Source organism: Emydura macquarii, unplaced genomic scaffold (genome assembly GCF_026122565.2).
Source record: "Emydura macquarii macquarii isolate MOO-44397 ecotype Brisbane River unplaced genomic scaffold, CSIRO-AGI_Emac_v2 contig_2897, whole genome shotgun sequence".
Lineage (NCBI taxonomy): Eukaryota > Metazoa > Chordata > Testudines > Chelidae > Emydura > Emydura macquarii.
In genome coordinates, this window is record NW_027133034.1 from 452,955 (window position 1) to 470,133 (window position 17,179).

At 41.8% G+C, this 17,179-nt stretch overlaps 1 protein-coding gene across 6 annotated transcripts in view; it reads right to left on the bottom strand.

The window, feature by feature from the left end:
• The window catches only part of SMARCA2 (SWI/SNF related, matrix associated, actin dependent regulator of chromatin, subfamily a, member 2), a 181,176-nt gene that overhangs the window by 54,570 nt on the left and 109,427 nt on the right, over positions 1-17,179 (bottom strand). For all 6 annotated transcript variants that reach the window (XM_067569072.1, XM_067569071.1, XM_067569073.1 and 3 more), the window contains exons 27-28: positions 12,179-12,256; positions 2,722-2,940 (exon numbers count right to left, since the gene is read on the bottom strand). In XM_067569072.1, the coding sequence (XP_067425173.1) occupies positions 2,722-2,940; positions 12,179-12,256 (297 nt within the window). The remainder of the gene's footprint in view (positions 1-2,721; positions 2,941-12,178; positions 12,257-17,179) is intronic.

Genomic DNA, 17,179 nt, shown 5'->3' on the forward strand with positions numbered 1-17,179 from the left:
GCACACACCTATATTGGAATGGATATGAGCAATCACTCCAAGATAGAACAAATCTCCATTAGGATTAGATAAATATAAGAACCACTAGCTGAAAGACTAAATTGGAATGAGTAATGAACACAAGGCAGTCACACTACTGAGCAAATCTGTATTCCCCTGGCTACAAAATGGCTGCTGACAGCTGGCTACAAAATAATACTTTAAAAAATATCTTCTGTGATTGAATGTAAAAGTAACATATACAAAATTCCCATATAAAAATAAGCCCTTACAACGCCTGATTTAAAGCAAGGGTGATCTTGGGAAGCCGCTGACCACTGGTGAGGCAGATAAACTGGAAAGAACTATGGGCTGCCAGTGATTGACAGGTCTAGTTCTGCCCCCATATTGCAAGCAGGCTGAAGTATTTATTGTAACAGATCCAAGGACAGTGGCCCAATAAAGAATGCAGGACTGTGTAGGGAAGAATTCTATGAATTAAAGACAAAATGTCTTTCTTAATTTAGAATTTACTGGATTGTATGTATTTTTGGAAAACCTTAGTGTTACTTTAAAGCAGCTTATTGTCTACAAGTTCTCATTAGCAAAGAAATGGTTGATCTAAAATTTCTGTCCAATGTGCACGAGATCATGTTACAATAGCAATGCCTCGGGAATAGCTAATTATAACTCTGGTAGTTGTATCTATTTAAAGATTGTCATCTCATCTTCTATAATCCCCTAGGTACTCCAATTCATAAATGTAGGAAAACTTAAATTGCTGCTCAAATTAGAAGCAAAACTGAACAAAAAAGACAACACAACTCTCTCTCTCCTGCCATCCCCACACGATAAATAGTAACTAGTCAAATCAAAACTTCTAGTGATGAAACAATTAAAAAATAAAATGTATCAAATGTCAGGTGATTCAATTTCCCAATATCTATCTGATGGTGAAGTCTTATTACTGTGTAGCAGGTGTACAGGTGTTGTGCAACCCCATAAGATTAACTGTCAGAATACAGTCGTGAAATCATTAGCAGTGTCTACATGTCAGCCTTTCCTTCTAATACTTGCAGTAACTCACTCCTAGGTATGCCTTGTTGTAACCCAACTGCACTTTTCCGGTGATGACAGGTACTCCTGGAATGATATGAAATCTGAGTGCATCTAGGTGAGTCTAAAGGAAGCCTAAGTTTGGATTTTTGGAGTTTAGGAGAGTCTAAATGGAGCGTAAACTGACATTATGTGCATCTTCCCCATATCCTCTCAACATGCAAACTCCACTAGATTCCATTAACTGCCTAGATTTACACCCATTTAGCCACACCTCCTTTAACTTATATCCTCTTTCCACACCACTTCTGACTCTGGCTCTACTCTTTAGCCTCAGCCTCACAATGCAGACTAGGGGCTTGTTTACATGAACAAATAGTTTACTGCAAGCTTGGTTCTGAATCTACCCCACACTAGCCTGCCATGGACTGATGTCCATGTGGACCCTGCTAATACACATCAATAGTTCATTAAAATGCGTTGATCTAGTCCTCTCTAAACGCATCAGCAGTCCACTCAGACGGTACGTTTGCAGCAGGCTAGCATGGGGTAGAGTCACACCCTACCTTGCTGTGAACTAAATGTTCATGTAGACACAGTCTAGCTAAAAGTAACATGCCCTTAGACTGCATTTTTGGACAAAGGCCACACAGGTCAGTTGGATCTGTCCACCTACCTAGTAAATGTACTCTGCAATCTCTCTCTCCTCTACATGCTCACCCTAATTAGTTAGCTTTTGAATATACACTCATGCTGGCAGTGTCCATTGCTGCTGTTGGTCAGCCACACAGGTATGTGATACCATAATAGATCACAGCCTACTTACTCAAGTACAGTAGGTGGATATGTGCAGATTGATAAAATATATATTTTTTGTCAGCAATCTTTTTTTGGAAAGTCTAGTTGAGAAAAGAATGCTAAAAGTCTCTGAAATGGTTTGGGAAATACCTTCTGAAGATTAAATGTCAACTCCCTGCCACATTCAGACAAATAATAAGCTACTGAAAGGCTTTATGCACCGAAGATTATTTTAGGTTTGTGTGTAGATGTGATAGGAAAACGTCAAAAGAATCAGAGGTTTGGTGTGAATAACCAGCTAAGTTTGGATTCTTGAGCCAAAGCTCTCTCAACCTGGAAATCTTGCAATAAACAGGCTCTTTTGGAAGTTTCCTGATCTCACTGGAACCAGGAATGAAAGAAATGTGAGAGAGAAGACTTTTCCAAAGTTTTTTGGATTTCCAATAAAGCTTAGTTTATGTTTGTTCCTTGTTTTATCCCAGCTCAAAATGCAGTAATCAGTGGATTGGTAGACAAAGAAAAAACATCTGCATCACTGGAAAATTACAACCGTATGTGAGTGAAAAATAGCTAGAACCATGGGAACAGAATGTTTGCAACACAGAGAGCAATACTGCTTCTAGGTCTAGCAACAATGCTGGCTCCAGAAACTTAACTTAGATTTTAATTTCACTTTGAGCATCTGTAAGTCTGAATCGTAAAAGAGTATATGATCTTAGCTATTAGGTAGTCTTTTCATTTGTGCAAATTTCAGCTTACAGAGACATTCCTCTAACTCCAACTTTGTATAGTTATCACTGACAAAAAAAAACAAACAAACCCAAAGCAAAAACAAAAATCCCATAACAAACAAATACCAGCTGTCAGAAAGGAAAATGTGGCACATACCCTGAGCCATTGTTTCTCTGTGAGAGCATCGCTGTAGTCCACATCTCTGCGCTGACGGGACCCCCTCCCAAATATCTTTTCTTCTTCTTCCTCACAGGTGAGTCTTTCAACTTCAGCATCATCTTTAATAATCCAGGATGGCAGCTCATCCTCCTCCATCAAGCGAGGCTTGCGCTTGGGGTTTCGGGCATCCTCTCTACGACGATCCATGTCCATACGCTGCAAGGGCAGTCAATAGAGTGGGTAAGAGCAGGAGGAAAGCTGGGCATTTAATACTGTAGGAAGTTTTACATAATGTTCTTTTAAATCAGTCTGACTATATTTCCTCCCAAATCCTTCATACTTCTATAGAGTATTTATAACGAGGAATATCCTTACATGATCGCTGGTCATGAATCTTCAATTCAAGTTTGTTATTACACAGTGGCTTCTGTTTCTGAGGTACGGAGAACCTACTGCTCCCACTGAAGTAAATGGGAGGAGCAGATACTTAGCACCCCTGAAAATCAGGCCATGACAATAGTGGGATAGTTACTGTTTAAAATGCTGTCTCTACTTTTGCACATATTTTATAGTCTATTATCACTGATATAAGTGATTTATAAACACTAAAATTGTTTGATAACATCCTTTTGAGGTGTTATTCCCATTTTACTGAAAGGGAAAGCTACGTCCAAAGTCACAGAGGGAATTCTCTGAGTTGGAATTAGAATAAAGAAGTTCCTATGCCTCAATCCTGTTCAGAGGACAATCTGTCTCTTCGTTATCAGAGCTAGAATGCTATCCACTTGGAATGTTGATTGCTGTTTACTGGAACACCATGTATAAATTAAAACACCAGATTATGCTACTTAAAAAGTTAAGAATATTAGAAGAATCAGATTGTGTTACAGAACTATTGTTTTAATGACTCAAAGAAAGGCTTGAATTATTTTCATATTTAGCAAGCGATTATTCCATAAAATGGCATAGACATTACAGCTGAGATTTTCAAAGCTGCATATGAGATTTGAAGCTCAATTCCCATTAACTAAGTAGGCGACCATTAGGTGGTTGCAAAATTTTTGGACTTCAAATTTTGAAGAAAAAAAAAACAGTTCAAAATGGCCAAGATACTGTAACACTGAAAGCTGCTACCATTGTGGTCACTGATTACTTGTTACAAGCCTTTTTACGCCCAAACAATACATTCTTCCCTCTGCTGTGGCTACGCAATGTCCTACATATAGTACAAATTGAGGAGCATCATTCTCTCACATCTCTGGGATAACCAAAACAAAAGTGGTCAAGTCGCCGTCTTGAATCTCTTTACATTACATGCATTTTAAATATAATCCTATATTACACAGACTTTTCCATTTCCCTTTTTAAATATGACCAATTTATGTATTAACTAACTAGCAATCTAGGTGGTTTCAGCTGTTGACAGGTCAGGCAAAAAATGTACAGCTAGAATCAGAGACCTTGTCTACACTTACCCGCGAGATTTGGCGGCAGTCGATGGGAGTTACGCAAAGTACCAAAAAACTTGCATAACTCCCGTCGACTGCTGAGCTTCTCTTCTGCGCTCCATCTTCACTGCTGTTCCTGTCGACGCAGCGCTATGCTACTTGTGTAGCTGGACTTAGTACATCAATTTCTGGATCGACTGAGCGGGTCTGCACTGAGTGCTCAGTCGATCCAGCGAAATCGATCTGACGGCAGCGAATTTGCCGCTGTCAGCGTAGCCATAGCCAGAGAAAAGGCCTCAAAAGAATGTGTGTCTTGTCAGGATTAGTAAAGAACACTATTCCCATAAGTTCATAGATCAGCATCCTTTAAATTATTCATTTTTTACCCTTGTAGAAGTGTTTGATTTGCTATTTGCAAGACATGGATTGAAAGGCTAAGTTAAAATACATATTAATTATGCTTCTTTCCTGAGGGAAAATGTGAGAGGACTCTCAACGAGCCTGACTACAAAACATTTCAAATGGGAATTGTGTTTTCCCAAAAGATGCTCATAAAAGCCCTTGTATTACTGGGACACCTATGATCAATTTTTCCTATATATCGTCAGATAGATAAAAGTTAATGCTTCTACCCTGTTTTACTGTAACTATGGTACTATAAAGAAGGTATACACACGCACACATAGCATCCTCAATGATACCTGAAACCAACCTAGCAACTAAGGCCCCTATGCTGCAAACACTTCCATGTAAGTAAAGTGAAACATGTACTTGTGTCTGCATGATCAGGGCCTAAGACCATCAGCTTCAAAAACATCCTGTATTGCTGACCTATAAAACAAGCACCCTATTCCTTCTATACTACCTCTATCTTGGACCTAATAAGGAGCAACAAGAAGGATAGCCCTCATCTGGAGCTAACACCTACTTATTTTTAGCATAAGGCTAAATAATATATTGTCATTTTGGTTTTGAGAAGGAAAACTAATTAAAATAGCACAACTAGAGCATCAATTCAAACTTTTTGGGTTCTAAGATCCTATTTCAAAGAATGGTTTTAGATTAGGAGTCCTAAATTAAGTTAAAAATAGCACTAGACACAGCTTTATTTATATTATACTTTAACTAGAAACAATTTCATATTTTCTCTTATTTTGTTTATCAAGTAAGACAGGAAAACACACTGATAAACATTTTAATGACACAGCTAATTCTCATAGCAGATTTTTTTCTATTCTTGCTAGTTGTTTGACCAGAAAATATGCTTGCTCTCACCTGCAGCAAGTGACAGGAAAAGTCAATAATAGATGAGGTTTGGGGGTTACCCACATTATTTACAGTTATTAGCTATCACTATGTACCCAGAGATATCATGCTACTGGGAGCCTGGGAAAAAGGGAGAGAGAACACATAATTCTATCATTGTCGAGTCTGGGGACTGATGTGCTTGGAAACACTTGGTGGGGCCAGGGTTACTCCAGTTTAGGTAGAAAACTTAACTCCCCTCTGTGATGTTTCTCCTCCCCAAATTCAAGGCAGGTTTTGATCAGATTTAGGAGCAGTTGTAGTGGGTGTAGGGGGGATAGGTAAAGAGGTGAGAGAATGAAAGAGATACTTTGAACGTTAAATAACTGGGAAAAACTGAAGGTGACCCTAGGCAAGACCATATTGATAGTAACCTGAAACTGAAATGCAGAGAAGGTAGAGATCCAGTTGCAAAGGCTGCATAGAACTCCAATGAGTGCTGCATGCGTGTATACATTTGTTTATTGAAATGATACACACACAAAAGCAACAAGACTTTGACTTATTTATTTATTTTTAATAAAAAGATTTCTATGCACCACTTTGGCTGACGCCTTGCTGGCCATAAACTCCAGTTTAAGAACTGCTGCCCTAGGCAATTTCTTTAATATATAATGCCCTGTCTTAAAACAAACCTGACAAAATGCTTGGATTTCTTTTTATCTGTTCATATGTACAAGCCACTGTTAAATATCTATTTGTGAAAGAATTACAAGTCTGTATCCAAAAGCAAGAAAAAAATGTAATGTATTACTACCTTTGAAACATGAAGCAAGCTATAAATCTTATGCTGAACACTGAAGTAGGATTATGTGCAATGCTTCTTGTCCTAAAAATGGGAAGTGCTTTCTGCTGCTGACTAGGAGATCAAGGTGGGGTGTGGAAGCATATAGTAAATCTCAAAGACCCAGCAGGTGGATCTGGTTGGATTTCATGTCATCTCCTCTGGGCAGCCAGTGCTATGTGTATGTGAAATAAGAGTTGAAAAAAGTCTAAACAGATAGAATAGTGGGATAAAAGTAGGGGGAAGCATTCCATTGATTATCACAGCATACAAAAATATTTATACAGATTTGCTAAAGTGATAGTATACTATAGAGAAGTATTTATGAATAAGGTAGTAGAAGTTGTGTGGAGAGAAGAAGAATTTAGGCATCCAGAATACCTCAGACACAAATATCTTGTTTTCTGGTGCTAATGACCTGGCTGTCAAAGCCATGTTTAAGAGACCACGATCTAAATCTAGTCACTATTTTTGATCAGTAACGTTACAAAAAATATTTTCAGTATAAAGGCCTGATACTGGGATGCAATGTGGTTGGGCACAGATGTGCTGTAACTCATTAGAAGAGAATCACACCAGTACAGGGGCTCATTGGTTTGCAAAATAGCTTCTACACTTCTCTCCACCACTGCCAGCACAGGGGGCCTGGCCAGGAAGGTAATGTGGCGGCAGGTTCTTTACATCTCACTGATCACCAGCTGCCATATCAGTCCCTTCAGGTTTCTTTGAGTATGCCAGGGGGCAGACCTGGCACACAACTGGCCCTAATAGGGAAGTGAAAGTCACTTTTGCACATCTCTCCTGAATGGTTTTTTATGTTCTTCAGCTGCACATGAGGATCTAGGCCAAGGAACAGTTCTAATCTGAAAAATGAGTGTACAAACGGTGCCTTCTTGCTAAATCAATCAGCTCCCATGTCAGTTCAGTTAGAACTGCTCACTTTCATGACTAAAATAAATTACCACCTTTTATTCCCAGTTAGCTCAGCTAAGAAAGGCAGCTAAATTCTATTCGTTCTTATGTATCAACATAGTTGTTTGTTAAATTCCAATTACACTTGTGCAACCCCAGTGGAGAGAATATGATTGCACAGACATCAGAGAAAGCAGAAATGGAGGTTACTTACTGTAACTGGTCCCTTTCTGGATTTCAAACATGGGTGCGCATGTGTACCATGTGCTGGAGCTGTTCATAGCACTGTTCATTGTCCCACGTGTGTGTCGTGTGTTGGCCACATGGTGTGTCTGAGGTCTTATGAGGCCACATGGGTTGATGCCCCTCCAGGTCCCTCTTACCGACAGGTACAGAGCCCGTAGTAGAGGGGAAGGAGAGTGGGATTTGAATCCAGATAGGGACCACACATCTCCAAGAACCTCCAGTTACTGTAAGTAACCTCCATTTCTTCTTCAAGTGCTCGTCCGAATGTGGATTCCAAACATGGGTAACATAGTGAGCAGTACAAAGCATGGAGGTGGGAGAGAGGGCTCATGGAAATGAATCTGCAGGACTGCATGGCCAACTGCCGCACCCGCTGCTGCTGACAGAGCTATGGCACAGTGAGTGGTGAATGTATGGACATAGGACCACATGGCCACTTTACAAATGTCCTGACATGAGGAGGATGGACATGGTCGCTTGAGCCAGTGTGGAGTAAACAGTGATGCCAGATGGCAAAGAGACTTGGGAAAGGGAGTAACACTTCTTGATGCAGCAAGAGATCCACTTGAGAGATGCTGAGAGGAAAGGGTGTGGTGCTTGCAATGTTCTGCAATGGCAACAAAAAACTTTTGGGCAAGGTCCAGAAATCACGTTGTAGGTAGAAGCCTACATGCGATGGACATCAAGGGAGTGCAGAATCTGCTCTCTCTGTGAGGCATTCGGATTTGGATAGAAGATTGGGAGGTGAATGGATTGATTAAGATGGAACGGAGAGACCACCTTAGGTAGGAACTTGGGATGGAGTTGTAAAGACACCTTGTCCTTATGGAAGACTGCAAAGGACAAGTCTGCCATCATCTCTGCCAGCTCACTAACCTGTCAGGCAGATGTAATTGCCACCAAAAAGATTACCTTCATGGAGAGATGGGCAAGTGAGCAATTAGCCAGTGGTTCAAAAGGCAGCTTGTTTAGTGTTGAGAGGACGAGGTTTAGAGTCAGAGTGGGGGGTGCGGGTGTTCGGACCAATGGGAAGGTGTTGATGGGATCACAGAGGAAACAAGTAGTAGTAGGGTGGCTAAAGGGGGAAAAACCATCAATTGGTGGGAGGAAGGCACTAAGCTCCACTATGTGAACACAGATAGAGGCGCGAGTAAGGCCTGACCGTCAAAGATGGAGAAGGTAGTCGAGGATAGTGGGGATAGAGACTGGGTTTAGGAGGTGATGGTGATGGGCCGCCCACATCGTGAAGCACTTCCACTTCGCCTGGTAACATGCTCTAGTACATGGACACTTGCTATGGTGTCAAGCACATGTTGTCTACTCGTGAGGCTCATCCAAATACCAGCCGTGAGGTGAAGTGGTTCTGGCTTGGGGTGCTGGAGTTGGCCACGTTGCTATGTGAGGAGATTTGGGATGGGGGAAGGCAAATCGGCAGGTAAACTGCAAGGTGACGGAGGTTGGTGAACCAATACTGGCGAGGCCAGAAGGGAGCAATGAGGACAAGAACTGCATAGTCTCATCATATTTTGCACAAGATCTGTAGAAGGAGTGGTAAGGGTAGGAAGACGTATCGGAGGTTGGGTGACCAAGGGAGGAGAAGCGTGCCGCACTCAGAACCTTCTCTGAAAGCACCCCGGGGCAAAAGAGGGGGAGCTTGCAGTTGGCAGGAGTCACAAAGAAGTCCCAGTGTGGCGTGCCCCACTGGTAAAAGACAGATTGGAGAATGGGGTTGTGGAGCTCCCACTTGTGGTTGTTGTGCAAGGAGCAACCGAGAGCATCCGCGAGGGTATTGTTGGTGCCCAGAAGGTGGACCATGTGGAGTGTTATATTGTGCCTGAGGCACCAGTTCCACAGATGAATGGCTTCCACGCAAAGAGTTAGAGAGAAAGCTCCGCCCTGTTTGTTTATATAGATGACGGCTGACATGTCGTCCAAGAGCAGTTGCACATGACTATATTCTGGCTACTTCCTTCTGGGCCTCTGGAATTGTGATGCTGTTTCAGGCAACAAATCTGCTTGCACTGCACAGTGAAAAATACATATTTACATTTCAGTCCTTATCTCTGATACAACAGCACCCACATCCATCATCATGTATCTTGTAAAGTCAACTACCAACTTTGAACACAACAGCAGCAGCAGGAAATTCCACCAAGCATGTAAAATTCACATCTGTGATAGAAATCTGAAAGGAGCCATTTGGTTTACTATCATAATCTGTAACCATTCAACTGACTAACAGTGCTGGCAGATCAAACATTTGTCTCTTGGATTCTATCCTGCCAAACTCTTCACACTTGACTCCTACTGTGGGAATATTTAAATGACAGAGCACCCCTGAATGACCCATTTTCATATATATCACTTCTTTGGGCTCGTAAGTTCTTCACAGGCAACATTAAGTAGAACATAGCAGGACTGGGCTGGTAGCAATATGATGCATTGCCACAAGGGGAAAATGTTGCCTCGGCCATCTGTCCACCTGAAGTTTGGTATAAGTAACAATTCACACTTCTGTACAGACTGTGCTTTGAGGCACATCCCTGAGCAAGAGATGGTGTGCAGTTGTACTACCTCTGGGGTTCTCAAGACGGATTTGTCTCTCAAGCCATAGTTTCTAAACCTGTGGTACACGTACCCCTGGAGGTACGCAAGACACAGACAGGGGGTACGCGGTGAAAAATCCAGTGAAGGGAGGTGAGCGGCAGCTGCCCACTTCTGGGAAAGTCAGGTTGCAGCCACCTATTTCCCGCCCAGTCCCAACTCACAGCTGGGAGGCAGATGCCAGCTGCCAGCTTCTAGGAGAGGCAGGTGGCAGCCACTGGCTCCCTGCCCGATCCCACCTCCTAGCTGGGAGATAGACCGCAGCCGCCCCAGCCCTGGGAAGCTGAGCGGCAGCCGCCAGTTTGGGCAGCAGCCACTGGCTTTTTGGGAAGCCAGGTGGCAGCCACCCACATCCTACCCGGTCCCAGCTCCCAGGTGGGAGCCCAGTGGCAGCCTCCTACGCCTTGCGAGCTGGGTTTGCAGCTGGGTGGCTGCCACCTATACCCCGGCTCTGAGCCAAGAGACAGCCTCCTGTGTCCCAGTTTAAAGATGGGCAGCAGCCGCCTGCTGTCTGCCCACATCCCCCGGATCCCAGCCTGTGTGGAAGCTTCCTCCACCCCAGCTTGGAGCAGGTGGCAGTCGCCCACCTCCCAGGCTGGCAGCCAGACAGCAGCCACCTGCAACTTGTCCAGGTGGCAGCTCCCCTTCCCAGCTCAAAGGCCGATGCCCAGAAAGCCAGGCGGAAAGCCCAGCGGCTTGCCCAGTTCTGGAGCCAGGCTCTACGGGCAGGTTTACTTCTCAATTTCACTGCTCTAGTATGACAGCCCCAGATTTTACCAGTATAAAAATGTTAAGAGGGGCCCACACAGTGTGATTTGCCCCATGCCTGCACCCCCCTAGGGATGGCCACGGGAGCGCTGCTATCCCCTCTGGTGGGCTGCTAGTGCCTGCTCATACCTCACAAGTTCCCACCTGTGTGAGGAGAACACCAGGTCACAACCGCCATCAGGCCATAGTGATTTGCTGGCGTTGACTTTTGCTCCTATATCGAGGAAGGAGAGGAGAAACAACAGGGGGTTTTGTGATCTGCCATAGCCACACAGCATTGCAGAACTCAGAACTCTCCTGCTTTATGAGAAATACAGTCGTCCAGCGATAAAGGGGAAAAAGATTGTATTTCTCAGAGTGGAAAACTGAGTGTTGGGGTACTTATTAAATTTTTCAGAAGTTAGGGGGTACTTGCTACCTAAAAGGTTGCGAAACACTGCCTCAAGCTCTACAGTCCCTCCTGATCTTTCTGGATATGTATGTATGTCTATCTATCTGTCAATATCTTAGAGAATGCAGTGGCCTGCTCTCCCAGTACAGAAGAGGTAGAGTGCAATGATTCCACCTCCACACCTATCCCTTTTTGGGTTTGTGCTCTGAAGGCTGCATGAACACAGGTTCTGGGACTGTGACAGGCTCTTGTGTGTGAAGGTATGGAGGCTCCTTGAACAATCCCTACCTTAGTTTCTCACAAAATGGCCAATCACAATAGCTGTGTCTAGACAGACTTCCTGGCAATTCTCCCAGTAGTGCAGCTTCACTGCTGCTAACAATGATGGAAGTGCTAATGTAGACCAGGTGCTGGCATTTGTACCTCTGTGTCATCTAGTCCTGATTTAAAAATTGTTACATTTTCTCAGGGCAGACAAGGAGAATTGGACCCTTGACATCACCTGTGGCAACCGCACAGCAAAAAAGAGCACCACCATAGATTCCTAATATACCACTGGTTAAGCTATTGTATTTGCCCCTTTAGAAATGCATTAGAGCACAACACGAGTAAAACCATTTAAAAATGAATAGTGTCAGAAAATCAGAGCCAGAAATAGCGATCAGCTGTTATGCATTATTTGAATTCTTCCAAGGCAACTCTGAATCCTCCTTCCTATATAGTTGTGAGTAGAATGCAATGGACACTACTTCACCTTGCCACTCTTCAGGATTTACCCATTATTAGTCATCAAGTGAAGCTGCTCTCTTTTCAATGGAGACTACATTCTCTTTCCAATAGGGAGCAAAATAAATTAATTCTCCTCCCATCCTCCCCCCCCCCCCAAATACAATTCTATAGTTTGAATTCCAAAAGAGTAGCAGCTTTAGCAACACAAGTGTTAACAGGAAAGGACTATGGAAGACGCTATACTGCTCATCATTATAGTGCCCTTACCATGAAGAGATCAAATTCCTCTTCACGTCGCGCAATCATCTGATTCAGAGTCTCGTCATCAGGAACTTCATCTTCTTCCTAGTGACAAAGAGAAAAAGATTTATGGACATGCAAAGCAGTGGCTGATCTGACACATCCGTTCTTACCAGGTCAGTACTGCAGGGACGTTCCTTCTCTCTGAGGCTGACACACATGAAACACTCAAATCAAAACGAAAACTGAAAGTATCTAGCTGATGGGTGATTCTGCGGAAAAAGAGGCTTGACTTCATCACAGAGGCAATTGGGACTTATTACCACCTTCATAAATGTAGTATGAAGAAATGAGCAAACATGTAAACCAGGACATTTTGGTTTGTGGTTTTCCTCGGTCACAACCACAGCTTGTTGTCAGATCATTTTTTCAGTTAATGGACACATTTCCCTTCAGCTAATGCACAGTATTCTCTTCATGGACCCCTCCCCCCCGAAATGCCACTGCCTTCCCATGCTCTCTGTGCTGCCTTAGAATTCTCCTCCTTCCCCCTTGCTCAGAGTATTGCTAACCACAGGAAAAGGAATTGGCCACGCTTTGTTTTTCTAACCTAACACTCCATCACAAGCTCTGACTTAAAGTTCTGTCTTCAGCTACTTGACAAAGAAGTTACTGTACATAAACATAGATATAAAATCCAAACACTGCTCACTGACAAAATAAATCTAGAATCTAGCATTCCATTCAAAATGCTACTTCTGCACAGTGACAACACCCACTTTCAGCATGATCAAGGTCTAGAGTATTCAGCTCCCTCTCCAAATATTTTCGTTGTGAAAGGTGTTGGTGTTCTAAGTCCAGTTACTGGCTGACATGTCTCCACATCAGAACTGGCAACCTTAGCGGTCTCAGAGGAGAGGCCTGAATAGACTAAACAGGCCTGGAGTCCAAACTACCCTCTCACAGATGCAGATGGCTCTTCAGATTCAGACTGGAAGAACACTGACAGAGCATTGTGAAGAAAGCCTGCATTGCCCCTGCTCATGCTATACCTGTTCTCCAGAGAAAGGATGTCATTCTCAAGAGTAGTCAACATGGTAGCTTTAAAAAATGGTATGTTAAAAAATATCAGACTGTATGTTTACACCTTATGTAACTTCATGGCTGAGCTGGTAACTGCATAGTTCCTTCAACGGGAAGCAGGTCTAATTCTCTTCATGGACCTTGGAAATGCCAGTATTTAATCCAATGGCATAATTATAAAAAATTCTGCATTTAGCAATAACCCTTCCAGTCAGTTTCCATCTGCAACATCCACAACAAGGACACTAGACTAACTTCTTGTACCATTTTGTTTAAAAAAAAAAAAAAAAAAAAAAAAAGTAGTCCACACAATTCCTATCACCAATATGCAAGACTTTTTTTTTTTTTTTTTTTTTTTGGTAGTATTAAATGTTTCCAAGTTGTTAGAATGGGAGATGTGGTGACCAGTACAGTCCATGTTGCCCAGTAGCTTCCATTCTAATCCCAGTTTCAGTCACTCATAATTTTCCAAAACTCTCATCTTTTGGGGTGAAGTACTCCATGCTTATTCTCTGCCCAAAGGGAAATGTTGATGGAAAGTCTGTGCAATTTGAGTGGTGGAGGAAGGGGGAGAGAAGAGAGGTTTGAGAGTTTAAAAAAAGTAAAATCACAAAAACACAAAACCTAACCATGCATCCGAACAAAGCCCCATGTTAAGAGAACTATAAAGCTGCATGGTTAAGCACTCAAAAACTCAGTACAGACCAAAGACAAAGCCACACTTGCAACCTTAATTCTGCTTCCATGAGTATACGTTACAAAAGTTTTGATTTCTCCAATGACATACTATTTCTCAAAGTTCTGTTTAATTTTATTATAGTTTCCCCCCCCCCAGGTCCACATATATATAGAACTACAATACGGTGCAGGTATATTCTGTGTATGCCAGAAAAAGAATCTATAGGATTTCCCATCGATAACATTTTCAATGCCCTGTTTCTAGGAATTCCCAAACTACATCTCAGCTAGGCCCCAGTCCTGCCAACACTTAGGCATGCATACAATTATACACATGGGAAACAGTATGTGATCATATAATTTAAGCCTGTATCAAAATGAATACGCTCTAGTTGCAGACTTTAAGTTGTGTGTATAAACTTCAGGATTTCCTGACTTTTGAGTGTTTAATATTAAAACCTTATTGTTCATTTACTATATTTTTAATGGAATAGTTCTGTAGCATATTGGGAATGGTCCTGGTTAAAAATTGGTTAAATACAGTGAAGATCAGTATTTTAAAAGATTATTACACATTGACTGAGAAATGAAGGAGATTTAAAGTTTGCAGTGACTTAAGCCACATTATGCCACAATATTGATTTGGGGAGTCTGAGATTTTTACTCACAAGGAAAAATTCAGTAGCAGACTAAAACGAGAAAAAGTTAAAGCTGATGTCTAACCCAAATGTTATTTTCTAAATCAATGGTTTTCAACTTTTTTTCATTTGCAGACTCCTAAAAAATTTTGGATAGAAGTACAGACGCCTTTGGAAATTCAACCTGTGGTTCACAGACCCGTCATAGAAGTCTTAGACTGAAAACTGACTGAAAAGAATTCAACTATAAATATTGCACATGCTCGGCACGGCATTTGATACAGTGTTCCTTAACCTTAGATGTATATATATACCCCCAATCTGATTTCTGTTCCTTACATCCGACGAAGTGGGTTACAGCCCACGAAAGCATATGCCTACAGAAATTAAATTTGTTAGTCTTATAGTGCTACAGGACTCATTTTTTTTAGTGTGAGAAAGGGTGCTAAACTGTGGGCTTCTTTGGAACGACAACACTTGCAGGTTTTGACCTATAGGTGGGGGTATTCACACACTTTTGATTGATGATAAAAGCAAAATGCCTTTTCTGGGATCTGAAACTTGATTTTGATAGTCATCTTTCACAGACCCCTTAGACAGAGTCTACAGAACCCCAGGGGTCCACTGAACACAAGCTGAAAACCACTGTTCTAAATACTAACACAACCACTACTGTTAAGCATTGGACTGTAGTTTGGGCTCTTATCAAAACACTCATTACTGTAATACCTGGAAAATGTACAGGTAACAGTGTGGCAGGGCAGCATCCAGAGAGCATGCCATCTCATGGCACAGCATAGCCCTGCAGACATGCCAACCTCAGTCTCCTCTTGCTTTTCCCAAATAAACTTATTTGCAGCCAAGAGTACTTATAGTAATATTTCCCTTCCTTGGATCCCATTTATTGAGACTTTATAAATATACAGTTTCCTTTGGCCCCTCGGGCCCAAACCCTCCCATCTCATTAAGGGATTCCACAGCCCTCCTTTCTGGGGCTGTACAATGTTTCAAGCCAGCTTTCCCAGCTCACAGTAGCCAGGTTCCAGCTCTGCTTCATGGAGCCTCTCTTCCCCAGAGTCAACTAACAGCTGGCTTTTATTATGTCCAGGAGGTAGCTCCCTGATCACCACCTAGCTACCATTCATACCAGCTTGTCTACTGCTCCCTTAAACACCTATTCCTTACAGAGACCATGTCAGGATGGACTAACCCTGAGACCCGCTTCCTCTTTAAAGGGGCCAAACTATATTTTGCTACATTAGATTATCATTTTCCTTCTTAATTATGTTAAGACAGGTAAAGACAATTTACTGTTCTGTCCCCCCACTCCACCTTCTTTTCAACTGTGAATTTATCTGAACTATTCATTCATTTAAAACGAGTATTTTTCTCATTATGATAACATATGTATCTTCATTATGGACAAAGGTAATTACTTCTCTTTCAGTTCTTTTTCTAAGACTTCCATGAAGATAAACTGTCGCTCTGTGATGCTTCACAGAGCGTGTGCATGCTAACTGCATTTAACTAAGATTTCCGTTTATGTGCCAAACTCTTAACCCTGAGGGACAGGCAGCTGGTGCGTACCTCATTGTTTTAGTATTAATGCCTAACAGCTGCAGATTCCTTGATCAAAATGATTATTAATCAAATCGGAATCAAGCAGAACTTCTTTACAGAAAAGGAATTGTAATTTAAAACAAAAACAAAACAAAAAGTAGTGGAAATAAGTTTGAAAAAGAGTCCATGAGGCAGGTACTCAGCTGGTATAAACTGTCATAGCTCTGTTGAAGCTAACGAAGCTATAACAATTTACAACAGCTGAGGATATGCCTCCATGTGTATCAGATGTTTGGCTACAGTGAAGCCCATTAGTTTTAAGTCTGTACAGGCAACTGCTATAGCAATTATTTAACGGAATAGGACTCTTTTCCAGCCTCCTTCCTAGGATTGCTGCCTTTAAAAGTTTATCCTACAAGACAAACTCACTGTATAAGCACTATTGTAACAATGATATTGTGCTGAGCCCAAACAATATTTTGTGAGATTACTAGGTTTGCCCCTCTACACTTAGACCATCCCACAAAAACCAATTCAGCTGAAATTGCAATTCAATTCTTATCCCTCTAATTTTTATTCATAGGTAACAAGAAAAAGCCTAAGAAAGGAGAAGGTTGGATAACTCTTGCAAAATTCACTTGAGAGAAGTCTTTGGCATGAGTTGTCAATAAGCAATTTTAATAAAGTTTTCAGGCCACCTAGACATATTCTAGAGATTCTAGACAACTCAACAAACTATTCTAGAAGCATGTTTGCAATCTTTATATCTGTAACTAGATTACCAATAAACTGGATTATTAAAAAAGTCACCCATCAAAACTATAACTTAGCCAAGCATAGTCTTATGAATGAACTTCTCTACAATTTCATCTCTGTTTTGCTTTTAGATGAATTAGTTCAAAGTTAGTAAATTACATGACAGTAAACCTTGAAACTAGATACAACTTTACAGCAAGACTGAGTTTACTGATCTCATGAAACTCTGTCTATAACCCAACATAAGCAGAGCTCAAGAAGTTCTAGCTTCCCTGCTGTCAAACTTGATTTTCTACCACAATAGATTACCAAC